At 40.0% G+C, this 24,002-nt stretch overlaps 1 protein-coding gene across 4 annotated transcripts in view; it reads left to right on the plus strand.

Moving 5' to 3' along the window:
• taok3a (TAO kinase 3a) overlaps positions 1-24,002 on the plus strand; it is an 84,406-nt gene that overhangs the window by 29,649 nt on the left and 30,755 nt on the right. For all 4 annotated transcript variants that reach the window (XM_038702437.1, XM_038702436.1, XM_038702439.1 and 1 more), the window contains 6 exons: positions 11,632-11,871; positions 18,964-19,035; positions 19,692-19,793; positions 20,060-20,105; positions 22,622-22,718; positions 23,222-23,335. In XM_038702437.1, coding sequence (XP_038558365.1) covers positions 11,740-11,871; positions 18,964-19,035; positions 19,692-19,793; positions 20,060-20,105; positions 22,622-22,718; positions 23,222-23,335 — 563 coding nt within the window. In that variant the 5' untranslated portion in view covers positions 11,632-11,739. The remainder of the gene's footprint in view (positions 1-11,631; positions 11,872-18,963; positions 19,036-19,691; positions 19,794-20,059; positions 20,106-22,621; positions 22,719-23,221; positions 23,336-24,002) is intronic.

The raw sequence follows: 24,002 nt of genomic DNA on the forward strand, positions 1-24,002 counted from the left end.
ACATAGGCTACTGATTTTTATTTTACTAGGCTTATTTAAAATCTTATTTGATTCTAGCTCATCGCCGCTCTCTCATAAACACCGCAGCACAAATCTGCCCAACACAACACTGTCGTATACCCAGCTTTAAAAAAGTTATTAGTAATGAGTAATGGTTAAAAATACATCAAGGAACATCTGGCTTGTGATGTAGCCTACAGAACATTCTCCACTGAGTTATTGCCTAAAACCTATAAGCATTTTTGAAAAACAAACAAGTAGTATGAAAGGGGCCTGTTGCTTTATTGTTCTAACTAGACATTACATTGTTAGTGTACAGTTGTGGATATAGTACTTGCTTTTAATGTACTTTTATTTAATATAATTCCAAAGCAAAAATCTTTGTTAAACAGTTAAAAGTTTTAAAGTTTGTATAAATCAGTGAATTATAGGAATATCCTACGCTGTCTTGTCTTCCCTATTTTCCCCCTGGCGTTGATACTGTGTTCATTGTGAATAGTAAACCTCGTTCACTTAATGGTAACATTAGCTAGTTAGGCTGTCAGAGATCAGTAATTCACTTGAAAGATATTTAATTAGTTAAATGGTTTAATTAGGGTTAGGGGGCGACAAAATAATCATGACTAGTCGACTAATCGAATAAATAACAGATTAGTCGTTAGTTGCAGCCCGTGTGTGTGTGTGTGTGTGTGTGTGTGTGTGTGTGTGTGTGTGTGTGTGTCAAAATCCCCTTCATGTTGCAGTTGGACAGCCAGCACAGGCATCTTCTGACTGTAAACTGGGTCTTGTTTGCCTTGTAATGAAAGCTCGCTGCCCTGCCGGCTCTCTGTTGTACAGAACAGCTAACTAACCCTCTGTCACACTGAATTAAAGCCAAGTCTGGAAGGAGGCAAAGTTTCTCTAGCCTAAACCATACCATGGCTGTCTCAAGTTGTCTATGTATGTGTGTGTAAGCACATGCGAATTCCTGTGTGTAAGGAATGCTGTAACGTAAAAACTAGAGCTTTTTCGTAGAGCCCGACCGATTTATTATTTTGCAGATATTATCGGCCAATATAAGCTACTTTCAGCTATATCTGCATCTGTGTTTATAACAGCCGATATATCACTATTAAAAAGAGAAACAGAGAGTCGGATCCTTCCCTCATGTCATGAGTGTTGCATAGTTTGCCCACCAGAGGGCGCGCTGCAGCTCCTTTGTTAACAACGCTGCAACAACCGAAGAGTAGCTCCTAGTAAGTGTTCCCGGTGAGTTTGTCATTTGTCACGTCAATTACATAATTTAAATAATAAAAAAAACCCTCATTACTTCTCCTCTTAACATACCATACTTCCGATCCCTCCCGTTTTTCACTTCCCTCTCAAGGCTCACAGCAGTGTGCTTAATGTTACAGTAACGATAGGTAAGTGGTGGTTACACTGCTGACAAACATGATTGTAGACTTATTTCTGAAACAGTTCTAGCGAATGGTCCTCTTATTTCTCTAATTCATTACTTCTAAATATTCCTAAACATCACGCAGTTGACGCTGCCCGTTGCTAAATTAGCCACAAAGCTGGCTAATGCCATGTTTTTCAGTAGAGGAGCGCTAACTTTAATGAGCGGTTAAACTTTTATTGTTTAACGTATATTAAATATATCTGCGAGCCGCTTGTCTTACAGTTGGTACGCCAGAAATGAGAGGGGACATAAATAAATAAACATGAGCTGAACAAGTAGGCCTATCTAACACGGCGTCGGGCCAAGCAAAGTTATTTAGCTGCTCTTTTGAATGTGAAATGTTAGTGTGAAATCTCAAAGTTGCAGGTCCTCGTTGTAGACAGTCATGTAGTATTAAACTAATTCAACAGCAGCGTTTCCTCTTGGTCACTGTCACATCGTAGACGACATGTTTTAGAGCCACATTGTGGTTAGGAAATGGTTTCTCTTAGCTTTGGCTAGAATTAACAGCGCTGTTAAAGGGATAAACTAGATGTGAATATGCTACATAGTAGAAAGTAGTAATTGCAGCAGATTATATGTAAGGTAATAACTACTTCATGACAAAAAATATTTATATTATTTTGTTGCCTATTCAGCAGAGCCCTGTTTACCATTAATATTATAGCAGTGACATGATTGGTATTTTTTATAGTTTCGCTGGCCCCCACAGTACATTTACTATTTAATTTAATGTTAATTAGTAATAGTACTCGATAATTTCTTATAAATCAGATATTTGTAAAATGTTTTCTGTATTTTATACATTTGACTCTTATTTATCAAAACTAATATATTTTGTTGTACTTTTGTTCAAAGTACTTTTTATAACAATTAAAGTTTCTTTTTATACTGCATTAGTTCATGGTATCTTGGAATTGTCTCAACATAGCATACATTAGGGATAATGTTTGTTTATGTTATGTATTTCTTAAAATAAGGGTGAAAAAGAAAATCGGCCGATATATCGGATTTTACAATCCTCAAATATCAAAACTGGTATCGGATTAAAAAACCCATAACGGTCGGGCTCTAGTTTCTTGTAATAATAGATTGAAGTCGTGTGTTACTTCCAGTAACAGTTCCACCTCCTTGTCCATCCATGCAAAAAAAAATAAAAAATCTGGTGTGGTTCTTCATCTGTAGCAGTACTTTATTCTTTCACCAGATCTTCTGCAACTGCTGAGTAGACAATCTGCTTCCTGTTTACAACGACATACGCATGCCCAGTGTACGTGAACGGCCACTATGTGTGCGTTTTTTAGTCGTTTGAATTTAGACTGAGATCAACTTTGAAACGCAGCTAAAATGCTGGTGTGGACGGAGATTGTTTTCGTTCTCCAACGAAAACAATCTCCTCTCGTTCTCCAACAAAAACAATCTCCGTGTGTGGATGTAGTCTTAAAGACAGTAGTCATTTTGTTTTTAAATTTCTAGAAAATAAATATTGCAGTTGAATGTGGCGGACAAATGTAGCCTTGAAATGCAGATTTTTTTAAGACCACCATTGATTTTGTTGTGGAAATTCTTTCTTAAATTTTTCAGATATGATTGGCTTGCTCAGGCATCTTTAAGCTTTAGTGATTGAAGGCAGGGTCCCCGTGGGGTCTTAAAAGTATTAAATTTCATATTCCAAAATAAGCCCTTAAAAGTCTTAAATTTCATTACCAAAGTATTAAATTTCGTTTACCAAGGTCTTAAATTTTTCTTGTCCTTTCATAGGAATTTAATTAATGCCGTAAAGTCATAAATGAATACTTTTGTGTGTGAGACTTCAATATTTACTCCGTTTGGTGTGACTCTGATGTTATACGGCAGTACAGATAACGTTACTGTTTGCATCAGTGTTCAGCTTTACGAGAAGAGGACCGTGTCTGTGTGTTTCGGCGTTGCGCCGTTGTTGTAGGCTAACGTTATATAATGTACATACAACTGGAAACATCAAACTAACGCACATTAAACTTACATCACCAGGTGTGCCGATCACGGGAACTAGGAAACGACAAACAGGAGCCCAACTCCTTATCCCTGCTGCTTTAAAGCCAATAAATACTATATTTCAAGCAGCCTTGAATAAATGAATAATCACTGAAGCAATTGGCATTACCTTATCTAGCCAAGGTGTAACTAATTGTAACAACTCATTCTGCACTATTTGTTAGTATTTTTGATTTCACCCCTTAAGAGTTCTAAGTGCACAAATAGTGGATTCATTTTAGGTGTAATTTACGCTGGGGATACTGGTGACATGTCTCCATCACTTTGTTTAAAACATTTGTTAAATATGTTCTGAAAAATGGTTTGCAACAAGAAATGTTAAAAAAAACAAATGAAAATACTTTGAGAAAGGTTTATTTGCACAATAAGAAAACATGCAATGCAATTTAAAGATAAAAGAAACAAATGTGCATTTTTCAAAAAGTTTAAGCTGAAAAAATCTGAATCACTTAATTTAATTAAAGACAATTCTACCATTAATTGATACAGGAAATTAAGTGTTTAGTGCTCAAAATTCCTCCCAGACCTCTATTTAAATATATTTCAGCATTGAATATTTCATCAAATAGTATTAAAATATCTTGTCTTGTTCTCGTGAACCCAATATTGTGAATCGTGCATGTGAACTAAGTGTATCGTCACACCCCTAATCTGAACCCTTATGTCCCCACCACTTTTCAACACAAAGTGACATCCTTGATTCATTTTATGTTATTAAAGTACAAACACACCCCAAGCTATAGCATGTTAAATATTTTATTAAATTCATGTAATTTAGTAAATAATTTTCTCGGGTTTAAAATTAATACAGATTTTGCATTAAACGGCAGTGAAGTTGGTATTAAATTTCATCCTAGGTGGTATTAAAAAGGTCTTAAAAAGTCTTAAATTTAACTTTGAGAATCCTGGGGGTACCCTGGAAGGAAGCCTGAGATTTGTCTTTGGTAGGAGTCTTATGTAAACTGGGCAGCAAAGTAAATCCTTCTGTCAACATGTCATCATCACACAGAGCAAAAACCAATCACTGGATTCAGTGGGAAGTCAGGCGTGTATGTGTAAGTGTACATACTGTGCCGTGGGCAGATCACACACCCTGAGTGGGGAAGGAGCTTGTGGGGATTGGGTGTGGTAGAGGGGAACAATTTGGGCTACAGAACAACCCTCAGGGCAAGATGAGGGCTGATTTCAAATGTCTTCACTCTTCAGACTGGTGAACCTGTGAAGTTTACACTGGCAATGTCTGTCCAATGCCACAATCAAGTCCACAAATGGCTTGTGGTAACTTGCACGCCAATGGTCCACCTATACAGGTGTTTCCACTTATTTGCCTTATTAGACCTCTTTTTAGGGCAGTGAAAAAAATAATATGATAGTAAAACAACGGCATTTGCAGACAAAATGTTGGCTATCATTATACAAAGAAAACACGTGCATGGAAAGCAGCATTGTAACCTATCTGCCAATTCAGAAACATGGAAGCCATATGTGACTGTTGACATAGTGTTCCTGTTAAGGACGTGGTATGATTTGAAGGGAGTGTTGTACAGTTCTGAAAACTACAGACAATAAACATTTCTTACTTTCAGGTAACGGGCAGCTGTCATCTCATTGTTAGTTCATAAAAGAAGTTACTGGCAAACAAGGTCAGTGTTGAACTGAGTGCAGTGGCGAGATGTAAAATCCAACCTACCTTCAACGCCCAAGGTACCACTGATGCAAGCTTCATTGTTGTCACTCTCTCCATAGGAAAACGTTGGCTGATGCGGCACAAAAATTTTTGCTGCTGATTAAATGTGAAGGGCCTTCAGACCTTCAGCTAAGGCTTTCATATGAGAATAATAGCAGCGTAATACATTTACTGTGTGTGTATCAAATATTTGACTGTGTATATAGGACAGTCTCGGATTTACCTTCACACATCCTGCACAAATAGTGTGACACTATTCATAAAAATACTTGACATAACGACAATGAGTTCTTCGGACATGTCATATTACGACTGAAGTTCACGAGGGCCAGCTGGTCGTATTGACATTTACTTATGTGTGCATTAAGGATGTGTGACTGTCTGTTGTGTGTGTGTGTGTGTGTGTGTGTGTGTGTGTTTCATATTCGTATATCCTGAATGCACACCAACTGTGCATTCAAACCAAACCCAAACTTAATTTTTGTGTCGCATGACCTGCCCGAGTTTGATTGTTGGACTACTCGCCTGGTTTTCCCATAAAACGAGTAAAATGTGAGTTTACACGAGTAAACACAACCTGGTTTTTTACAGCAGTATGAACCCACAATTTGCTGGGTTTCCAAATGATGCCTATTATGAATTCTTGCTTTGTCAGGTCTGACAGCAAGACAATAACTTTAAAAATGCTTGTTTTCTGAATGGAGTTCGAATTGATCAGCCCTATGCTATGCTTACTTGTTCACATTAAAGTACAACGATAGCGGAAATCAAGTAGCAGACACATATTTTACACTTACCAGGTAGCTCAACTTCCTCTCTTACTTTTATCCAAGAATTGTCCAATTTTGTCTGTTTTATGTATAAATATGAAGTAGTATCACAGAGCTCTGGGTGCCCACTGACGCTAAAATGCCACCAGCTCTCTCCTCGAGCTCCCCGTCACTTATCAGCGGTCTGTCGGCTAACAGAGAATGTCCCCCGACACTCTGAAGCCTTCAGTGACATCCGGGCAATCCGGGTATCGCAACACAGCCTGACGCGACTTTATTGCTATAATTGAAAAATTTCAATTTGTGTGATGGAGAATGGGACAATCGCATGAACGCTCACATTGCGTCGCGGGGAATGTATTATGTCAGTATGATGTCCCTACACCAACAGTGGAACAAACGTGTGTTTGTCCTCCTGTGGTTCAACACAAATGGCCATGCATGGATACCTATGTATACCCTATCCATGCATGGCCCTTTGTATTGAACCACAGGAGGACAAACACACAGATTTTCCATTGATTAAAAAACAATCCTGTCACATTTTGCCCCCTTTTTTTTTTAAATTGGCATCATCACCATACAACCCCACATTGTGCATTTAAATAGGCTTTTATTACATTCATAATGACGTTGACCCATTTAATGGAGGTGTGCTCACACACGCATATACACGTCAGACACACTTGCAGTACTCTCCAGGGACCTTGCACTCCGGTGAGATATGAGGCTATATCTGCTCGCAGTCTTTAAGTTTTTATTAGATAGGATTACTGAAGTGCAGTGATTTTAATATTTTTTTTCACAGTGTATGTATGATCTAGGCTTCCTTGCTCACTCATACAGACACGTACACTTTCACACACAAACATACACAACTCCAAAGCTTTAAGCCTGTCTGTGATGTCATGATATGAGTTAAGGGAACAGAATCATTACGTAATTGTTATTCTTTCTTTCTTATACACACACTGCCCTCACACTATGTCTCAACGCACAATTTGGCGGATTTACCAGATTTATTTTTTTTTATCGTAGAGCTGGTGATTTTAATCCCAGTAAGAATTCCCACAGTTTGCCTAATTCCTGTTCCTGCCTAAAGCCTGTAGGGGGCCAGTAAGCCGCTAAACCCCCTGGCTGTATATACACGTGCACACGCACGCGTGCACACACACACACACACACACATATAAACGGACACACACACATATAAACGGACACACACATATGGACACTCATGCGCTCACACTGGTGTAATGGCACAAATATATTTTTGTGCACACTCTACATGCTTACATACAAATATGCACACACACACATCCACAGAGAGAAGCATGCACTTCAATTGCACTCTCATAAGAGTTTAGATTGAATACAAGCAAGCCAGGAGACTGAGTGCAAAAGGAATGATAAGAAAATAACATTTCTTCCTTGTCAAAGCTTTTCTTTTTAAAGAAATTGATAAAAGAAACCGGAGCTATAAAGGGAAATGAAAGCGAAGTATTACAGACAAGACTGAAGGAATTCATGCAGGATAAGATAGGAGGGAGAATTAAATGAATTCGCTTTGCAAGTGTCCACACAGAAGGCACCTGGTCCATCAAACGCAATCCAACACATCTCCGTGAAAGGATGTTTTCTTACATGCATATTGTTCACAAAGGCAACTTTACAATAACGTCATCAGAAAAGAGAAGAATATGTGTCAGCCCTCTTTAATCCTTGTGATCTTGCACTTGCAAGAGTGATTCAACCACCCCTGCATTATTTGCAAGAACTAGAATTTTTTTCTAAATTCAAGTTCCTACTAAATGCATGTCAAACAATGTCACTACAGGCAATCAACTTTACATTTCTACCTTTTTGTTATGTGTGTGTGTGTGTGTGTGTGTGTGTGTGTGTGTGTGTATATACAGTAGACAGTGTGATATCCCATTTAAATCTGTCTGTTGCAGTATGTGGTCATTACCACCAGCCTGATGGACTTGGCCCTGCAACAACAACATGTTGGTACATCAATTAGTCATAACGGCACCGACAGGGGGCCTGGGGGAGGAAGGGTGTACAGTATGTGTGTGTTAATTGTGTTTGCATGTTGAACTTTGGCTAACATTTGAAATATGTATGTGTGCATGTACAGATACAGAAGACTGAATCCCACAATAAGTTCATGTATCTATTAGAGTGTGTCTACTGATGTAAAAATTAATTGTACCGATGTGAAATATTGGAAATCAGCTAGTCATTGTTGAGTCACTCTGTGTGTGTGTGTGTGTGTGTGTGTGTGTGTGTGTGTGTGTGTGTTTTGTTTTTTTATGCTGCCAGAATAAATTCAGGGGTATTAACAAAACATATTATGTTTTCAAATTTCTCGGGCAAGATAGCTAATGACATTAGCTATCAAGTCTTTCAGTGCAAAATTATTTTTATTGTCTTTCAAAAGTGTGTTTTTAGGTGTGTGTGTGTGTTCAGGCCATATTAGCATAAACCGTATAATCTCTTTTAAATATAATTTGTTTTTATGATGTATAGTTCATTGTATATAGCAAATCTTTTAGCACCTTTACCCAACCCCACACTAAGCCACTGACACGCCGTCTCAGTCACTCACTCAGACACTGGTGCTTGCATGCAAGCTGCTTGTTCCTGCACAAACACAGTAATGCACACCTGCACATACGTACAGTGTCATGCAGTGGTGTGTAGCAGTGCACATATAGTAAAGAATTAACATATGCTCACACACATCAAGCATTTAATCTGTCTAAGCCATTTGCCTAATCAGCTCTCTCTGCACAATACCATTCATAGATCCACAGTAACCACACAAGCACACACACACTCGCGTGCACATGCGCACACACACACTCAGGGTGAACTGTCCAAACACTGGGCTTTGCCGGACTAGTAACAGCTTTACCAAGTCCCCCGTGTTACAACCTGTTGTTGCCACATTGCATCACTTCACACATCTTAGAGGAGGAAGAGGAGGAGGAGGAGTGGAAAAGAGGGTGAGAGGGAGGTGTGCAGAGTCCCCAGAGTGATCACATGACTTTAGTGTTCATTTGCTCCATTTTTATCTTTTACTCATCCGCCGACTCCTTCCATCATTGTGGTTCAAAGCTCCTTCACATGGGGTAAAACTGCTCGCTGACTCGCAGTAGGTCTGTCTGTTTTTCTGTCTGTCTGTTGTCCGGACTTTCTTTTTCTCTCTCCCCAATTTTCTTAATCCTTCTTTCCCCATTTTTTGTTTTTCTTTATTATTTTGTTACCTTTTCCTTCTTGTCACATTTTCTATTAGTGAAAGCAGTTGTACTGTGTGTGCGTGCGCATGCTCGTGCTCTGGGCGAGTTTTTGATGGTTCGAGGGTTGAGATGGTGGTTGTCAGGCTTTATTTCAGGAGCTATCTGGAGAGCTCAAGGAGGAGAGATGAGAGACAGACAGGACTGATGCAACCAGAAGACACATACGCAGATTCACTAACACACATGGACACACAAGTTCATACCGTAGGTAAACCAATAGAACACACACACACACACACACACACACACACACACACAGTAAAATACACACTCAGACATGGGTATAAACACACGCACAAATAGAGACACTGCATGACTTTCTTGCAAGGCCTTATTTGTTGAGTAAGTATATGGTACAATGATGAAGTTATAGCATGCATAGTAATAAATCAACAAGTATTGATGGCCAATTTGCAGCTTTCAGTGCTAAAAAGTCCACTGATCAGATATCTGAAGAACCAGAATAACAGGAATCATCTAATGAAAGTATAGCAGTGTAAACAAGTGCTTTTTCATTGAACATGCTAGGAACCATGAATAGCATCTGCAGCCTACAGGTTGCATGCAGTTACATTGCTATGCTGTTCGCCACTCCTATCTATCACAGACATGGAGGTCTCAGCTATGGGGTTTCATGTTTCTCAAAAATGATTCCGTGACCAAGAGATACCTTGTGGCAATAAGCATGTAAGCCTGAATATTTGATCTTTCACATTATGTAAGTGGGTAAACTAAAACCATGCCTGTTGTTTATGTGACAACACCACCGTGGTTTCCATACACATTCTTCGACATTCGTAGAGAGAAATCAAAGCTTGATGCCATGAAATGGACTTTAGTCAGGCCGTAGTACAACTGGCTGCCACTTCCAATGCTGAGATGTTGTGCAAGTTGTTGAACTTTGTAGATTGAGCAGGTTGGCATGGTGCTTCAGTAGGCCTATACAGAAGGTAACAAGAGGCAGCATGCATGTCTTTGTTGATTCTTACTTGACCAACGGTCTGCTCTCGTCTGCCGCACGGATAGTTAGTAGGACAAGATGCTCATCGCCCCCCACCCCACTGCCATCACAAAGCTTTTGAGCTGCCGTGAGACAGTGTTACTGAGAATATGATGATGCTGAACCTTGAGGCCACACTTGATACCTTGGGTGTTGTGTACCTTTCATATTTCCTTGTAAATTATGTTGTTTTATTTAAAATGTCACTGGATTTTACCAAACATAATGCAATGTGCAGATAATTATAACAAAAACTATCACATTAAGATCGGGAGAAACATTTTGAATTGGGACGTCCACATTAATGTCATTGTTCAAGTTCTTCAATGAAATAGTATAGCCTTAGAAGTCCATACCTCAAGTAATCCCCCAAAAAACTTTAAGGCTGCCATTTTTAAGCATCTGGTGCCATGGAACAGAGGACAGAGGACTTTAAGACTGATATTTTTGGAGTGGGTGTAATGGCTTAGATCCCTTTAAGAGCAAGGGATTAGGATGATGCTGATGCTTAGTGTCTTGGTCTGGGTGCCTGTGTGTCTTACTGCCTCTGCCTGTATGTCAGCTTGCTCTGTGTGGGGCTGGCCTTTGGAGCCAGATTTGCTTGCTGCATCTGGCTGATGTGCACGGAGATTTCATGGTAGACAGAAAAGGGGGAGAGAGAAACTGGAATAGGAGAGAGAGTGTGACTGTGTGCATGTGTGCAAATGTGTGTGATGCATGTGCAGCGAAGCTAACTGGAGCAGGGTGTCCAGGATGCGTACACGCTTGACGGACTGGCTGCAGCCTTGTGATAGAAAACATTTAGCATTCGTGTGTGTGTGCCTGCACGCATACAGGCAACTGTTACATGTGTGTAAATGATGCATCAGTGACTCAGCTTCAGCTGTCAAGTGTGTGTGTGTGTGTGCGTGTGCGTGTGTGTGCGCGCGCTTTTGTGTGACTGTGACTTGGATGAGCAGCAGGACTAGACAGCTAGTCTTCATCATATGACTGTCTTTTTTCCAGTCTTATCACCTATCAACTGTCCACAAGACGCACAAATGCAGACACTCATGGAAAGGCGTACACATGCACACAAACATTCTTGGATGGGACTGTGAAAGAACATTAAGTCAAACAATGTCTTGATCTAAATCTGTCTGTGTCAGTATAATTTGATGCTTTGGCATATATGTTATTATTTCAATTAATGTAAAACACTGATTAAATTACTATCAATATAATATAATCTACAACCTGTTATTAAAAGTCTTGTGTTAATAAATATTCTGTTGCATTGAAGAGGACCTGCGTAGTTGGCCTGAAGGAAACAAATGTCACAATCGTGTGCAGTGCACAGCAATAACAGTATAATCAGCTCATCGCCTGTCTTCTTCACTTCTGTTTCCCAGGTCTAGCTGGCCAATGCCGGGCCCGTCGTGGACATCTGGTGGCGGTAGCAGCAGCAGTAGTGTGTATGTGAGCGTGGTCCCCGGCGCCTAGCCCATGTCCAGCCCATAATGCCGTCGTCCACACGGAAAGGGGTGCCGAAGGATCCCGAGCTGGCCGACCTCTTCTTCAAAGATGACCCCGAAGATGTCTTCTGTGACCTGCACGAGATCGGACATGGCAGCTTTGGGGCTGTCTACTTCGTAAGTGGCAATTCTCAGTTTTGTGTACTTTGGCCATGAAGGTTCTTGAAAGTCCTTGAAAGAGTTTTAAACACGGATTGAAGGACAGCATCGAAAACTGGAATCTGTTCAAAGAGATCCTTGGTTTGATGTATAGGAAGTGAATAAATGGTCTTCCAACTGTTGTTACGGCCATATTATCAGGACATTCAGATGACAATCTAGGAATAAAACTTCTTTTTCTCAGGCATTTGCTTCCAGTGTGTGTGCGTGTGTGTGTGTGTGTGTGTGTGTGTGTGTTGTACTGAGTCTCACTATTCAACACCATTTGACAGCACTGTAAGTCTGTTCAGACAAAGTTTCAGAGTTTATCAATTTAATCTGAAAAGGTTTGAATGTTACTGGCTTGTGGGAGTAAAATGACAAGTGGTGAATTTTATTGGCTGTTCATTTAGCTTGACTTTCACAGTTCAGAATGAAAGAAAGCAAGTGAACCATAGGCTGGACCATCATATTGTAGCAAACCTAGATTTAGTTATTTTATTATTTTATTTATTTATATTAATTTATTAGAATTAATACCCAATTATAAATTTTAATATTCATAAAATCAAATTTTATTCCTCGTTCCAGGGCACCACCGGAGTTGTTATAATCCTAGAGTCTCCGGTCCTCTAGGTAGTTTTAATAATTATACAATTATTACTAGTGATCAGTTAGTTAATAATCGCTCAATTATCTTGAATCAGTCAGTCAGTCTCATATCTGAAGGGTCAATTCTCTTGGCAGGGATGTAGAAATAGGCAACACACACAGTTCTTGATTATATTACAGTGAATTTATTCTCTAACTAATGTGATAAAAAGATGGTTGAATACAGGGAAAATAAACAATTGCTGAACAATGAGAAATGGAGGTTCGATTGTGGGAAGCATTTGACTCATACAGCAGAGGGGAACTAATGAAAGTAAGCTAACGCTATGAGTTTAGGAGTTAAAAGTAAATCTCTGACCAAAGAATGTTGGTTAGGTCTCACGGCTTGTCGACAGCCTGCTTTTGGCCTGTTGCACGGGTCCCACGCTAGCTGCCCGATCCTGGCTTTTTGCTAGGGATTCTCCAGGGTTCTCCGTGTCTGACTGAAGAAAACGCCGTCCTCCGTCTGGCAATTCGGCTGTTTTCAGGTTTCCTTCGTTGCAGCTGGCGAGACCACGTGGCTTGGTCTGACCTCGGTGAAGTTGGCTCGACGGAAAAGCTTAAAAATGGAACTTGGTCGTTCCTGAATTAGTCCAGTGTAACTTAACGGACTGATAACTTTAACAAAACAAAGAAAGAAAGAAACTAAACAAACTGGCAGATCGATGTCGCGGCACTTCACGTGTGTAGCTTCAAGCGAACAAAAGGCCTGTTTCGCTGGTGGACTCTGAGGGCGTTGCCTGGCTAGGCAGACGCGTGCCGAAGCGTCCAGAGAGCCGAGCGGAATAGGAAGAGAAGAGGGCGAACGACGTCGCGTGTCGCTCTTTTGTTGCCTGGGGCGTGGTTCCCTAGAGGGCGTTTCAGGTTTCCCAAGGGACTGCCTTCCTAAACTTAATGTCTAAAGGAAAATAAATCTATTTGCGCGTATTATAATAAAATATTTTCCACAATCGAACCTCAATGGTCAAACGGTTGTACTGTTCTAAGTTAAGCATTTGGTAACAGGAAACAATTACACATTGTCACATTATTGGTCAGGATATTTATACATTTAACGGCATTTCCAACGAGGGTATGTAATATTTATTTCATCCACTTGGGGGAGCTCCGGTTACATGAGGAAAGCTTAGATTAATCCAAGATCATCTCTCCTTAGGAAATTATTGTTGATTCATCCTTAAATTCAAGCCGGCGATTAAGAGTATAGTAAGACATTTCTTTAACATCATTTCTAAAGGAATTTTGTAGGAAAGTATTATGAACAAGCATTGATTCCATTAGATGAGGGAGTGTCTTGCTGAAAATAAAAACACTGCAAAAGTAACTTATTTAGACTCTTTTCAGCACTAATATCAACAACAGATAGCAACAACATCTTACATACACATAACTACTCAAATAGAGGCAAACGTAATCAGGTAACTAAAGATTTAATTAAACTTAATTAAATGCTTTGAGTCCTTGGAGACTCCAGTCCCTGGTCATCCAAAGTTCGGCTTTCTGGGTTATGTCACAACTTGGGTGAGGCAGGGGTGTCCCCCTTTGATGGGATAATAAAACAAAGAGCAAGGTCAGTTGCCACGGAAACATGTGTGGGGGGCCAGTTTTGATAGGCTGTTCAGGGAAATGCTAATCGCTGGTTCGTGTCCCTTTGTCAGTTTAACAGTCAGGCCCCGCGTTATCAGCTTCGGAATCAAAAAGGTGCCAGTTTTATGGTCGGGATAGCACTTAGAGAAAGCAACTTTGACCCCCCCCTTCTTCTCTGGGGGAGGGGAGAGGAATTTGGAGTAGCTCCAAATTTATTCAATATAGAATTCACAAATCCACACCGTTGTTCACTACAATATCCATTACAAATGAATATTAATACACGAATATCGCTTTGAATTATTTATTCACGAGTTACCCTCAGTTTCATTTATCGATTCACTGATTTGTACACACGTAAGTGTAGCCTGCTACATTATGGCTCTTTGAATGCAATTAAGTGGAGACAGATTCTCTCTCAACACTTTCTCTGTAGCCTTCTTTTTAATGTCATCATCACTAATTACTCATCAAGCCTTTGATTTTAAAGCTGCGTGCAGGGGGGGGTGGGGTGAAAGCCTGCCACATCTCTCTGCTCTCTCTTCATTTCTTCCCTTCTTCTCTCCTCTTCAGTTCATTCATCTCCTCTCTTCTCATCTCCTCTCCTCCAGATGCAGGGCTAGGGGCGATAAGCTTCCTCCCTCCCTCCTAAGACAGCTGTTTTATTGGTATGGAAAAATAGAAGCTGTCGATAGTGGGGCCTGATTTTCTTGGCTGGCAGGGCTTTACTATCCTCGTCCATCCCATGTCATTTACATGTGCGTGCGCGCACACACACACACGCACACACGCACCCCCAATACATAGCTAGTAGCCTTGGTGCCCTCTAGCTAACAGGCTCCAGTGTGCGTCTAAATCCTGCCCTGATGCCAGCGCTATGCTCACTGACACACTTATGCTGTCCACATTACAACTGGTACACTGCTAGCTTTAGCTGTTAGCCAGAGCAGCTTCAAGGAACGTAGTCCATAGATTTTTTTTTACCCAAATAAAGACATACAATTTCTTCAAAGTTTAAATGGTGAAATTACTGATCTGCTAAGAAATATATAATCAAAAACGTATAGGAATACTATGTAAATTGTTGCATGGTTAATGTATTAGCTGTACTTAAATCACGCTTAGTTTCATCAATAAAGTCCTGATATGTTATAATAGATTATGTTGCATTTGCAGCTTTACTACAAGGGGAACTGCCCTTTACTGCCTGCTGCCTTACTGTGATTAATTGTCTTTTGAGGAGAATATAAACTGTAAATAAAAAGGAAAAAATGTTGGCCTGAAAAACTTTGAGAGGAATTGAAGTACTTAATCAGCCCTGTGTGGTGTCTGCAGTCTTCATCTCAAACTGCACTTGGTCCCAATAACCTCCTAGACGGCAGTGTAGTCTGCGTTGGACTGAAAGACTAAATCCAGAGGGGAGAAAAGGTCTGAAAATCACTTGATGCTCATTAAGCTTTTTGCTAATAACTGGTGGCGAATCACATGAGCATATCTACATTTAAATCGATCAGAACTTCCGTTCCTCCCATCAGGATTTCGTCAGCTCGACAGTGAGATACATCTCACTGTGGGAGAAATCTCAGAGCACACAAACTGATGTAAACATGGGGAGAACATGCAAACACCTTCAAAACTGTGGTCCTTATTGCGCTGAGGTGGTAATACTAACCACTGATCCACTGAACAGCCTCAGGCAATAAGCAGTGTTTTAAGAGACTTTGATTTAGTTGTATTTTCATTTCAACATTTAATGAGTAAACGTCTGCAATACTAATACTGTAAAAATGTAATGTAAATGCATGAGAGACGGGAACAGTACAGTGACTACCCCTGTAAATGCATGCATGTTCCCAAGGTTATTACTGTCTATGTATGCATGGTCAAAGAAGTGCATGTAACATGAAACATAGTTTATGCATGTGAAGACTAAGAGGGAACTCCATTATAGAAGAGAATAAGAATAATTGCCCTTACTGAGTATGCAGGCCCTTCACACAGGCCTTTGAACACACACCACTATAGTGTATGTTGAATGAATTGGCCTGTTATTGATACACCCACTTTCTTCTGCAGTGACAATTAGCCTGACTGTATTTCAATATTTTAGTGTTACATGACTTTGTCATTACCTCTGTGTGTATATTGTGTAGGCTGCCTCCCTCCCCTCTCTCTCTCCTTACATCTCTCTCTCTCTCTCTCTCTCTCTCTCTCACCCCAACCGGTCGAGGCAGATGGCCGCCCACCCTGAGCCATGGTTCTGCTCGAGGTTTCTGCCTCTTAAAAGGAAGTTTTTCCTTGCCTCTGTCGCCTAGTGCTTGCTCTTGGTGGGAACTGTTGGGCTTCTGTAAATATCATCACAGAGTACGGTCTAGACCTGCTCTTTTATGAAAAGCGCTGTGAGATAACTGTTGTTGTGATTTGGCGCTATATAAATAAAATTGAATTGAATGACTTTCCCACCCTCTGTATAGTCATATATCTATACACTACACCAGAAGGATCAAATTAATCTAAAAAAAAAAGTCAAATGGGAATAGCTTAGGCTGAGCCGCAGTGTAACTGTCCATAAGGCCAAATGCCTTTTGAGGTTAACGCCACAGGTTTAGCATGGTCATGTGGACGTGCACAGAAAACTCAGACACTTACAGTAGCTGTCGAATAAGCACAAATCACTTACCCGCTGGCTTCTTCTAACCATGTTGTTGGGTTCTTTGATCAAGAGGACATTTGTTTAAATGAGAGAATCTGTTCCTTCAGTACCTCTCTGGTTTAGATGTATCGCTTTGTGCACGGATTATGATGCATGCATTGAATTTATCCTGCTAATTTATAGACCAAAACTCGATCAGAAGATATTACTCGTAAGATATTACAATTAATAATATGGTTTATTCCACACTAATTTATTTGTAAGCAGATATGTGTTTACTGAGCCAATATAGCCGAGTCAAAAACAATAGACAGTTATATAATATAAAATATAAATATAAAATGTGTCCTCCATAGGAGAAGTTATAATTGTTGACAAATGCTGTACTTTAAGAAAACACTTAAATGTACTTATATCTTGGTACAACTACATTATAGTGTGTTACAAACCATTTATTAAATATTTATATAATGCTTATAAATGCTCAATTGGGGGGGTTAAAGTAAAGTGCTACTGAGTTACTGTCTAATGAAAACTATTTCCTTTTCAATTGGGAGAATCTTTTCCTTGCTTTCCCACTCTGTTATTACATAATACATGCGTGTGCAAAAGCATGATGCTTATATAATAATATGTGAAAACTGTCAAGATAATATTTTTCAGGAATATGGATTGTTCTAAATAATAATAATAATTTACCTCTCGACAGTGTGTTTACAGGTGCTGGTCATGTTATTAGAATATCATCAAAAAGTTGCTTTATTTCAGTAATTCCATTCAAAAAGTGAAACTTGTATAATGTATACATTCATTCCACTCAGACTGATATTTCAAGTGTTCATTCCTTTTTAATTTGAATGAAATGAAATGAAAAGCCCAAAATCAGTATCTCCGAAAATTAGAATATTGTGAAAAGTTTCAATATTGAAGACACTTGGTGCCACACTCTAATCAGCTAATTAACTCAAAACAACTACAAAGGCCTTTAAATGGTCTTTCAGTCTAGTTCTGTAGGCTACACAATCATGGTGAAGACTGCTGACTTGACAGCTGTCCAAAAGACGACCATTGACACCTTGCACAAGGAGGGCAAGACACAAAAGGTCATTGCTAAAGAGGCTGGCTGTTCACAGAGCTCTGTGTCCAAGCACATTAATAGAGAGGCGAAGGGAAGGAAAAGATGTGGTAGAAAAAAGTGTACAAGCAATAGGGATAACCGCACCCTGGAGAGGATTGTGAAACAAAACCCATTCAAAAATGTGGGGGAGATTCACACATTCACTGTGTTTTCTGAGGTCCAAGGTCAACACAGCCGTCTACCAGGAAGTTTTAGAGCACTTCATGCTTCCTGCTGCTAACCAACTTTATGGAGATGCAGATTTCATTTTCCAACAGGACTTGGCACCTGCACACAGTGCCAAAGCTACCAGTACCTGGTTTAAGGACCATGTTATCCCTGTTCTTAATTGGCCAGCAAACTCGCCTGACCTTAACCCTATAGAAAATCTATGGGGTATTGTGAAGAGGAAGATGCGATACACCAGACCCAACAATGCAGAAGAGCTGAAGGCCACTATCAGAGCAACCTGGGCTCTCATAACACCTGAGCAGTGCCACAGACTGATCGACTCCATGCCACGCCGCATTGCTGCAGTAATTCAGGCAGAAGGAGCCCCAACTAAGTATTGAGTGCTGTACATGCTCATACTTTTCATGTTCATACTTTTCAGTTGGCCAACATTATAAAAAAATCCTTGTTTTGTATTGGTCTTAAGTAATATTCTAATTTTCGGAGATACTGAATTTGGGATTTCCATTAGTTGTCAGTTTTAATCATCACAATTAAATGAAATAAACATTTGAAATATATCAGTCCGTGTGTAATGAATGAATATAATATCCAAGTTTCACTTTTTGAATGGAATTACTGAAATAAATCAACTTTTTGATGATATTCTAATTATATGCACCTGTAGATCAATGTGGTTTCCTAATTTATTCACGCCAGATTCTTTTTAAAATGTGTTGTGGCCAGGGGACCCAAAAACACTATAGGAGGTCCAGTGATGTCTTGTGAGACGTTTACTGTATGTATATTTGTGAGAGTTGTCTGTCTGTGAGTTGTTAGACTCAAATTTCAAAACTTTATTTGAATCTGATCTCTCTGTTTTCTTCTCCAGGCACGTAACTCCTACTCCAATGAGGTGGTGGCCATCAAAAAGATGTCCTACAATGGCAAGCAGACTACCGAAGTAAGAAAGACTAACACGCACAGGAAATATGCCAAACTTTGCCTTGCAAATCCAAGGTGCAACTATAAATGCATCACAACAATTTGGTGGTTGTGTCTCCATATTTCAAACCCAAGGTCACATGGACATTTGGCTAGGCCAGTCAGAAAACGTTTATTTCTATTGCTGCTGCACAAACCCAGTAGATCGACACTAGCTTGTAAGAATGCGAGTTGTCTCATTTGTGATGGCTAGTTACTCTATAGGAACAAACACTATTTGAAAATAATTAAATTAATCACCACCGGATGAGAAGTTTGGAACAAACATGTCCCTCACTCTGTGGTTTATTAAACTTTCGTTTTATTAACATATGAGTGATGATTTTAATGCATGACATCATCAGACTATTCCTTACTAGCTGAGTCTTTCAGTTGCTGTATCAGCTCTTCTGGTTAGCAGAGAGCTAGCTTTCTTTTTTTTTTTTGAAAAAACATTTCTGTCTATGTACAATGGTAAATAAAAATGTAGAAAAGCCATAATACCTGTGTGAGTGGTTACTACGGTGAGGCCAGCTGCACCATTGTAATCAAAGTCCCAGCAATGTCCACTTCAGTGTTTCCGTGATTGTACCTGTAGTGTGTAACCATCTGTGTGTCTGAATTTGTTTTTGGCAGAAGTGGCAGGACATCATTAAGGAGGTCAAGTTTTTGGGACAGCTGCGACACCCAAACACAATCGAGTACAAAGGCTGCTACTTGAAAGACAACACTGCCTGGGTTAGTGGATCCTTCTCCACATCTCCTTTTGTCCTAGTTCCCCTCTTTGTTTGTGTCTGTGTCTTTGTTTCTTTTAGTCTTTCCCACTGTCTACTTCTGTGTCTCTGAATATGTTGTAATCAATACCACCTCCATTGCAGAAATCCATAATGTGATCAGTTTGCAAAACACAACGTGAACTGAAGCTTTGTATTCTAGATATTTTAGGATGGACCACCGACCATGTGAATGATTTGTTGTTCAGCTGTAACTGTATTCTGTTTCAGCTGGTGATGGAGTACTGCCTGGGCTCCGCATCAGATTTACTCGAGGGTAAGTGTATTTATTAATGTTTAATGTGCGCTCACCCACCCACATATTTACAGTTACAAACCTGTTTTTATTGACCTTATCAGGGTGTTTATCTTAACATCTTTTCCCCCAAGAAGTCACTGTGCCTAGCCAAGAAACAGTCTCAAAACCCTGTTTTTACATTGGGGTGATTGTACGGATTAAACTAACGAGATATAACATAATTAGTTAATTACTTGGCTTTACAGGTGCTTACAGGTAGGTAGATTTAATTACCTCTGCACAGAACTAGGCTAGCTGTGTCCACATGTTTTCAGTCCAAGCTAACAGATGTAGAAGTGGTCACTCTAGACTAGTTTGAGATGGTGACTGGGCCAAGTTACGAGAAGCCGTCCTGTATCCAGGAGGCCTTGACATGTAATCACACCTGTAGTTTGTATTCTCTGCTGGGTTTATGAAAAGTGTTCATCGTTGCTGTAACTTTACTGCACTTTTGGTTTTGGTTCACATGGTTTAACTCTGTGAGCTAGGGCGTCTCAGTAAGTGCTTGTAGGTTTAGTTGACAGCAATAGATGTGTCTGTACTCTTTACCTTATTTTTCTTCTTTGTAGCTCAGTAGCTGAATATGAACATCTGTCCAGACTATATGACCTTGGTTCATGAGGTTTCCCATGAGGTTACACTTTCTAGACATGAGGAACTGTCATATCAGAAGGCTGCATTCATCTCTTAAAAACCCATAAAACGTCATGTTCTGTGGTTGTTTCCTGTGGTTATTTGTTATCATTTAGACATGTAATCCTTTCTAAAAAACAGAACAAAGTCCTCCATAATTGCTTAGGGTCAATCACTGCAGCAGAATCCACAAGTTGGTTCTTGGAGCAGGTGCTACTTGCTTGTAAATGAACTTAACATGGTTATGTGGTCTGACCTGTTACTAGGGCTGTGCGATGTGTGTGTGTTTGTTTTTTTTATATATATATATATGTGTGTGTGTGTATATATACACTCGACATTTTTTTGTAAATTTTCATTATGGCATTTCCAACTGTAACTCGGAATATTCCTCGGCACCATAAAGCGATTCTGGAGAAATCCAATACCATGACAAATACCATGTTGGAGTGAACAACGACACACAAGTAATGTAACTAATGTTAGGTAGGTTGTGGGTTATCAAACTGACTGTACTTGCTGCTGCAAAGCTAACATGAGAGGATGAGACGGTCCCAGAGCAGCACAGCAGCTCCAGACAGCGACACTCACAAATATCCTGCTACAGCTGGCATCACAACAACATCATGTCTTGGCGCACTATAAAGTAAGCTGAATGTCCGTGGGCAAGTCATTTAACGTTACCTGGCCGAGTCTGGGCGTTGCCTGGCGAGGCACGCCACACGCGTGCCAAAGCGTCCAGCGAGCAGAGCAGAGTGGAAGAGAGCCAACAGCCAAGAGAAGAGAGCGAGAGGTCATGTGTCGCTCTTTTGTTGCCTGGGGCGTGGTTCCCCAGGGGGCGTCTCAGGTTTCCCATGGGACTGCCTTTCTAATCTTAATGTCTAAAAAGAAATCTATTTGCACGTCTTATAATCAAATATTTTCCACAATCGAACCTCAATGGTCGAACGGTTGTACTGTTCTAGGCATTTGGTAACAGGAAACAATTGTCACATTATTGGTCAGGATATTTATACATTTAACGGCATTTCTGACGAGTGCATGTAATACTTATTTCGTCCACTAGGGAGAGCTCAGGTTACATGAGGAAAGCTTGGATTACATTAGATGAAGGAGTGTCTTGCTGAAAATAAAAACGCTGCACAAGAAACTTTCGTTTCAGCACTAATATCAACAACAGATAGCAACAACAGTTAACATAACTACTCAAATAGAGGCAAACGTAATCAAGTAACTAAAGATTTAATTAAACGCTTTGAGACTTTGGAGACTGCAGTCCTTAGCCATTCAAAGTTCGGCTGTCCTGGATTGTGTCACACCTAGGTGAGACAAGGAGTATCCCTTTGATGTGGTAATAAAACAAAGAATAAGGTCAGTTGCCACGGAAACATGTGTGGGGGGCCAGTTTTGATAGGCTGTTCAGGGAAATGCTAATCGCTGGTTCGTGTCCCTTTGTCAGTTTAACAGTCAGGCCCTGCATTATCAGCTTCAGAATCAAAAAGGTGCCAGTTTTATGGTCGGGATAGCACTTAGAGAAAGCAACTTTGACCCCTCCCCCTTCTTCTCTGTGGGAGGGGAGAGAAATTTAGAGTAGCACCAAATTTATTCAATATAAAATGCACAAATCCACACCGTTGTTCACTACAAGTCCAAATAACATTTCCGGTATTCAAAGCTTAAACCTGCAAGCAGCAACCTGAATTAATGTGTTATTTTTCTTATCACTAACGTAGATACACATGACATTTGGCCTGTTTTTGGGACTTCATGAAATTAGTTAGTAGACTGTAGTAATTAGTCATAGTTCTCCTCTGTCTTAAGAGCGTTCCTACTCATTTCCATTTTACATATTTCTCCCCAAGTTCATAAGAAACCACTCCAAGAGATGGAAATTGCTGCCATTACCCATGGTGCCTTGCTAGGACTGGCTTACCTACATTCCCATAATATGATTCACAGGTGAGTCAGATTGTTTCCTTGTTGCAAACATTTCCCAACAGGAACATACAGTGACTTTAGCAAAAACATGATAAGATTAGATGAGGGACACTCATGTTCTCCCTTTATTGCAGTGTTTACTAATTAGGCTATAAAACCTTATGTCTGTATTTACGTTTTATTCTTCTTGAACATTGCCATGAAGAGGTAACCTGTGTCTCTGGTGTCCATAATATTATCTTTTATGGCAGACAAATTTGATTTGCGTCCAACAAAGGCACAGTATCAATCCTTTTGACTGTTTGGTGTCATCACAGGTCCCATTGCAGACCATTTAAAATTACATAAAACCCATTAAAATTAACATATGGCATATGTAAATACACCCCGCCAGTGACCACTTTATATCTAGGGAAAAGCGTAATGCATAATAGATCTTTGGAACTTATGTGGTGTCTCTTGGTCGCTATGCCTGTATCTTCTGTTCATATGCTCACTCTCTTCATCCCCCTCTCCCCATCCAGAGATGTGAAAGCTGGTAACATCCTACTGACTGAGCTGGGTCAGGTCAAACTGGCCGACTTTGGCTCTGCCTCCATTGCCTCACCTGCCAACTCCTTTGTGGGAACACCTTATTGGTCAGTATATGCAAGACAAGACATGGGAATATGGTAGTGCAGCATGCAGGACTACATGTTCTGAGAGAACCAACGTGAACTGGAATATTTTTATTTATGGTCAGCTTTCTCTTGCATAGATGTCACAAATTCTTAGAGTAGCTGCTTTAATGGCTTTTTTGATTGTTTTTGCGAGTAGTTCGAGGATGTTTGAGAGTAGTTCATGTTGCTGCCATCATGCTCTCAGGGTTTTCTGAATTATGACACCTGAATCCAGTCTCATAAATCATAGGAATTTTCTTGGCACACAGGCACGCTTTATTCTGAAGCCTCGAGACATGCACAATGTTACGTGAATGTGATTAGCAGTTTTACTTGTTGTGTCTGAATTAAGTGTTTGAGTAAATTTTACATAGAAGTCATGGCAATTTTAGGTTGGACCTAATTATACTAATAATTGATGAAGTCATAAGAAAATTACTTAGCGAGAGAAGAGGGGTGAGCGTGCCTCGTACTCACGATGGTCATCATTGATGCAGCCTGTGAGAGAACACTATTCTTCGTTCATATCCATAGTTTTCCCACCCACCGCTGTTCTCCAGCTCTTTCTGTAATTGTTCTGTCATATCTGAAAGGAACATTTACATATTTATACCCTTTGTCTGATTGACAAAAAGATAGCACTTTA

Source organism: Micropterus salmoides, unplaced genomic scaffold (assembly GCF_014851395.1).
Source record: "Micropterus salmoides isolate LMB-PRFRI ecotype aquatic unplaced genomic scaffold, ASM1485139v1 Ms_hic_scaffold_7, whole genome shotgun sequence".
Taxonomy (NCBI): Eukaryota; Metazoa; Chordata; class Actinopteri; order Centrarchiformes; family Centrarchidae; genus Micropterus; species Micropterus salmoides.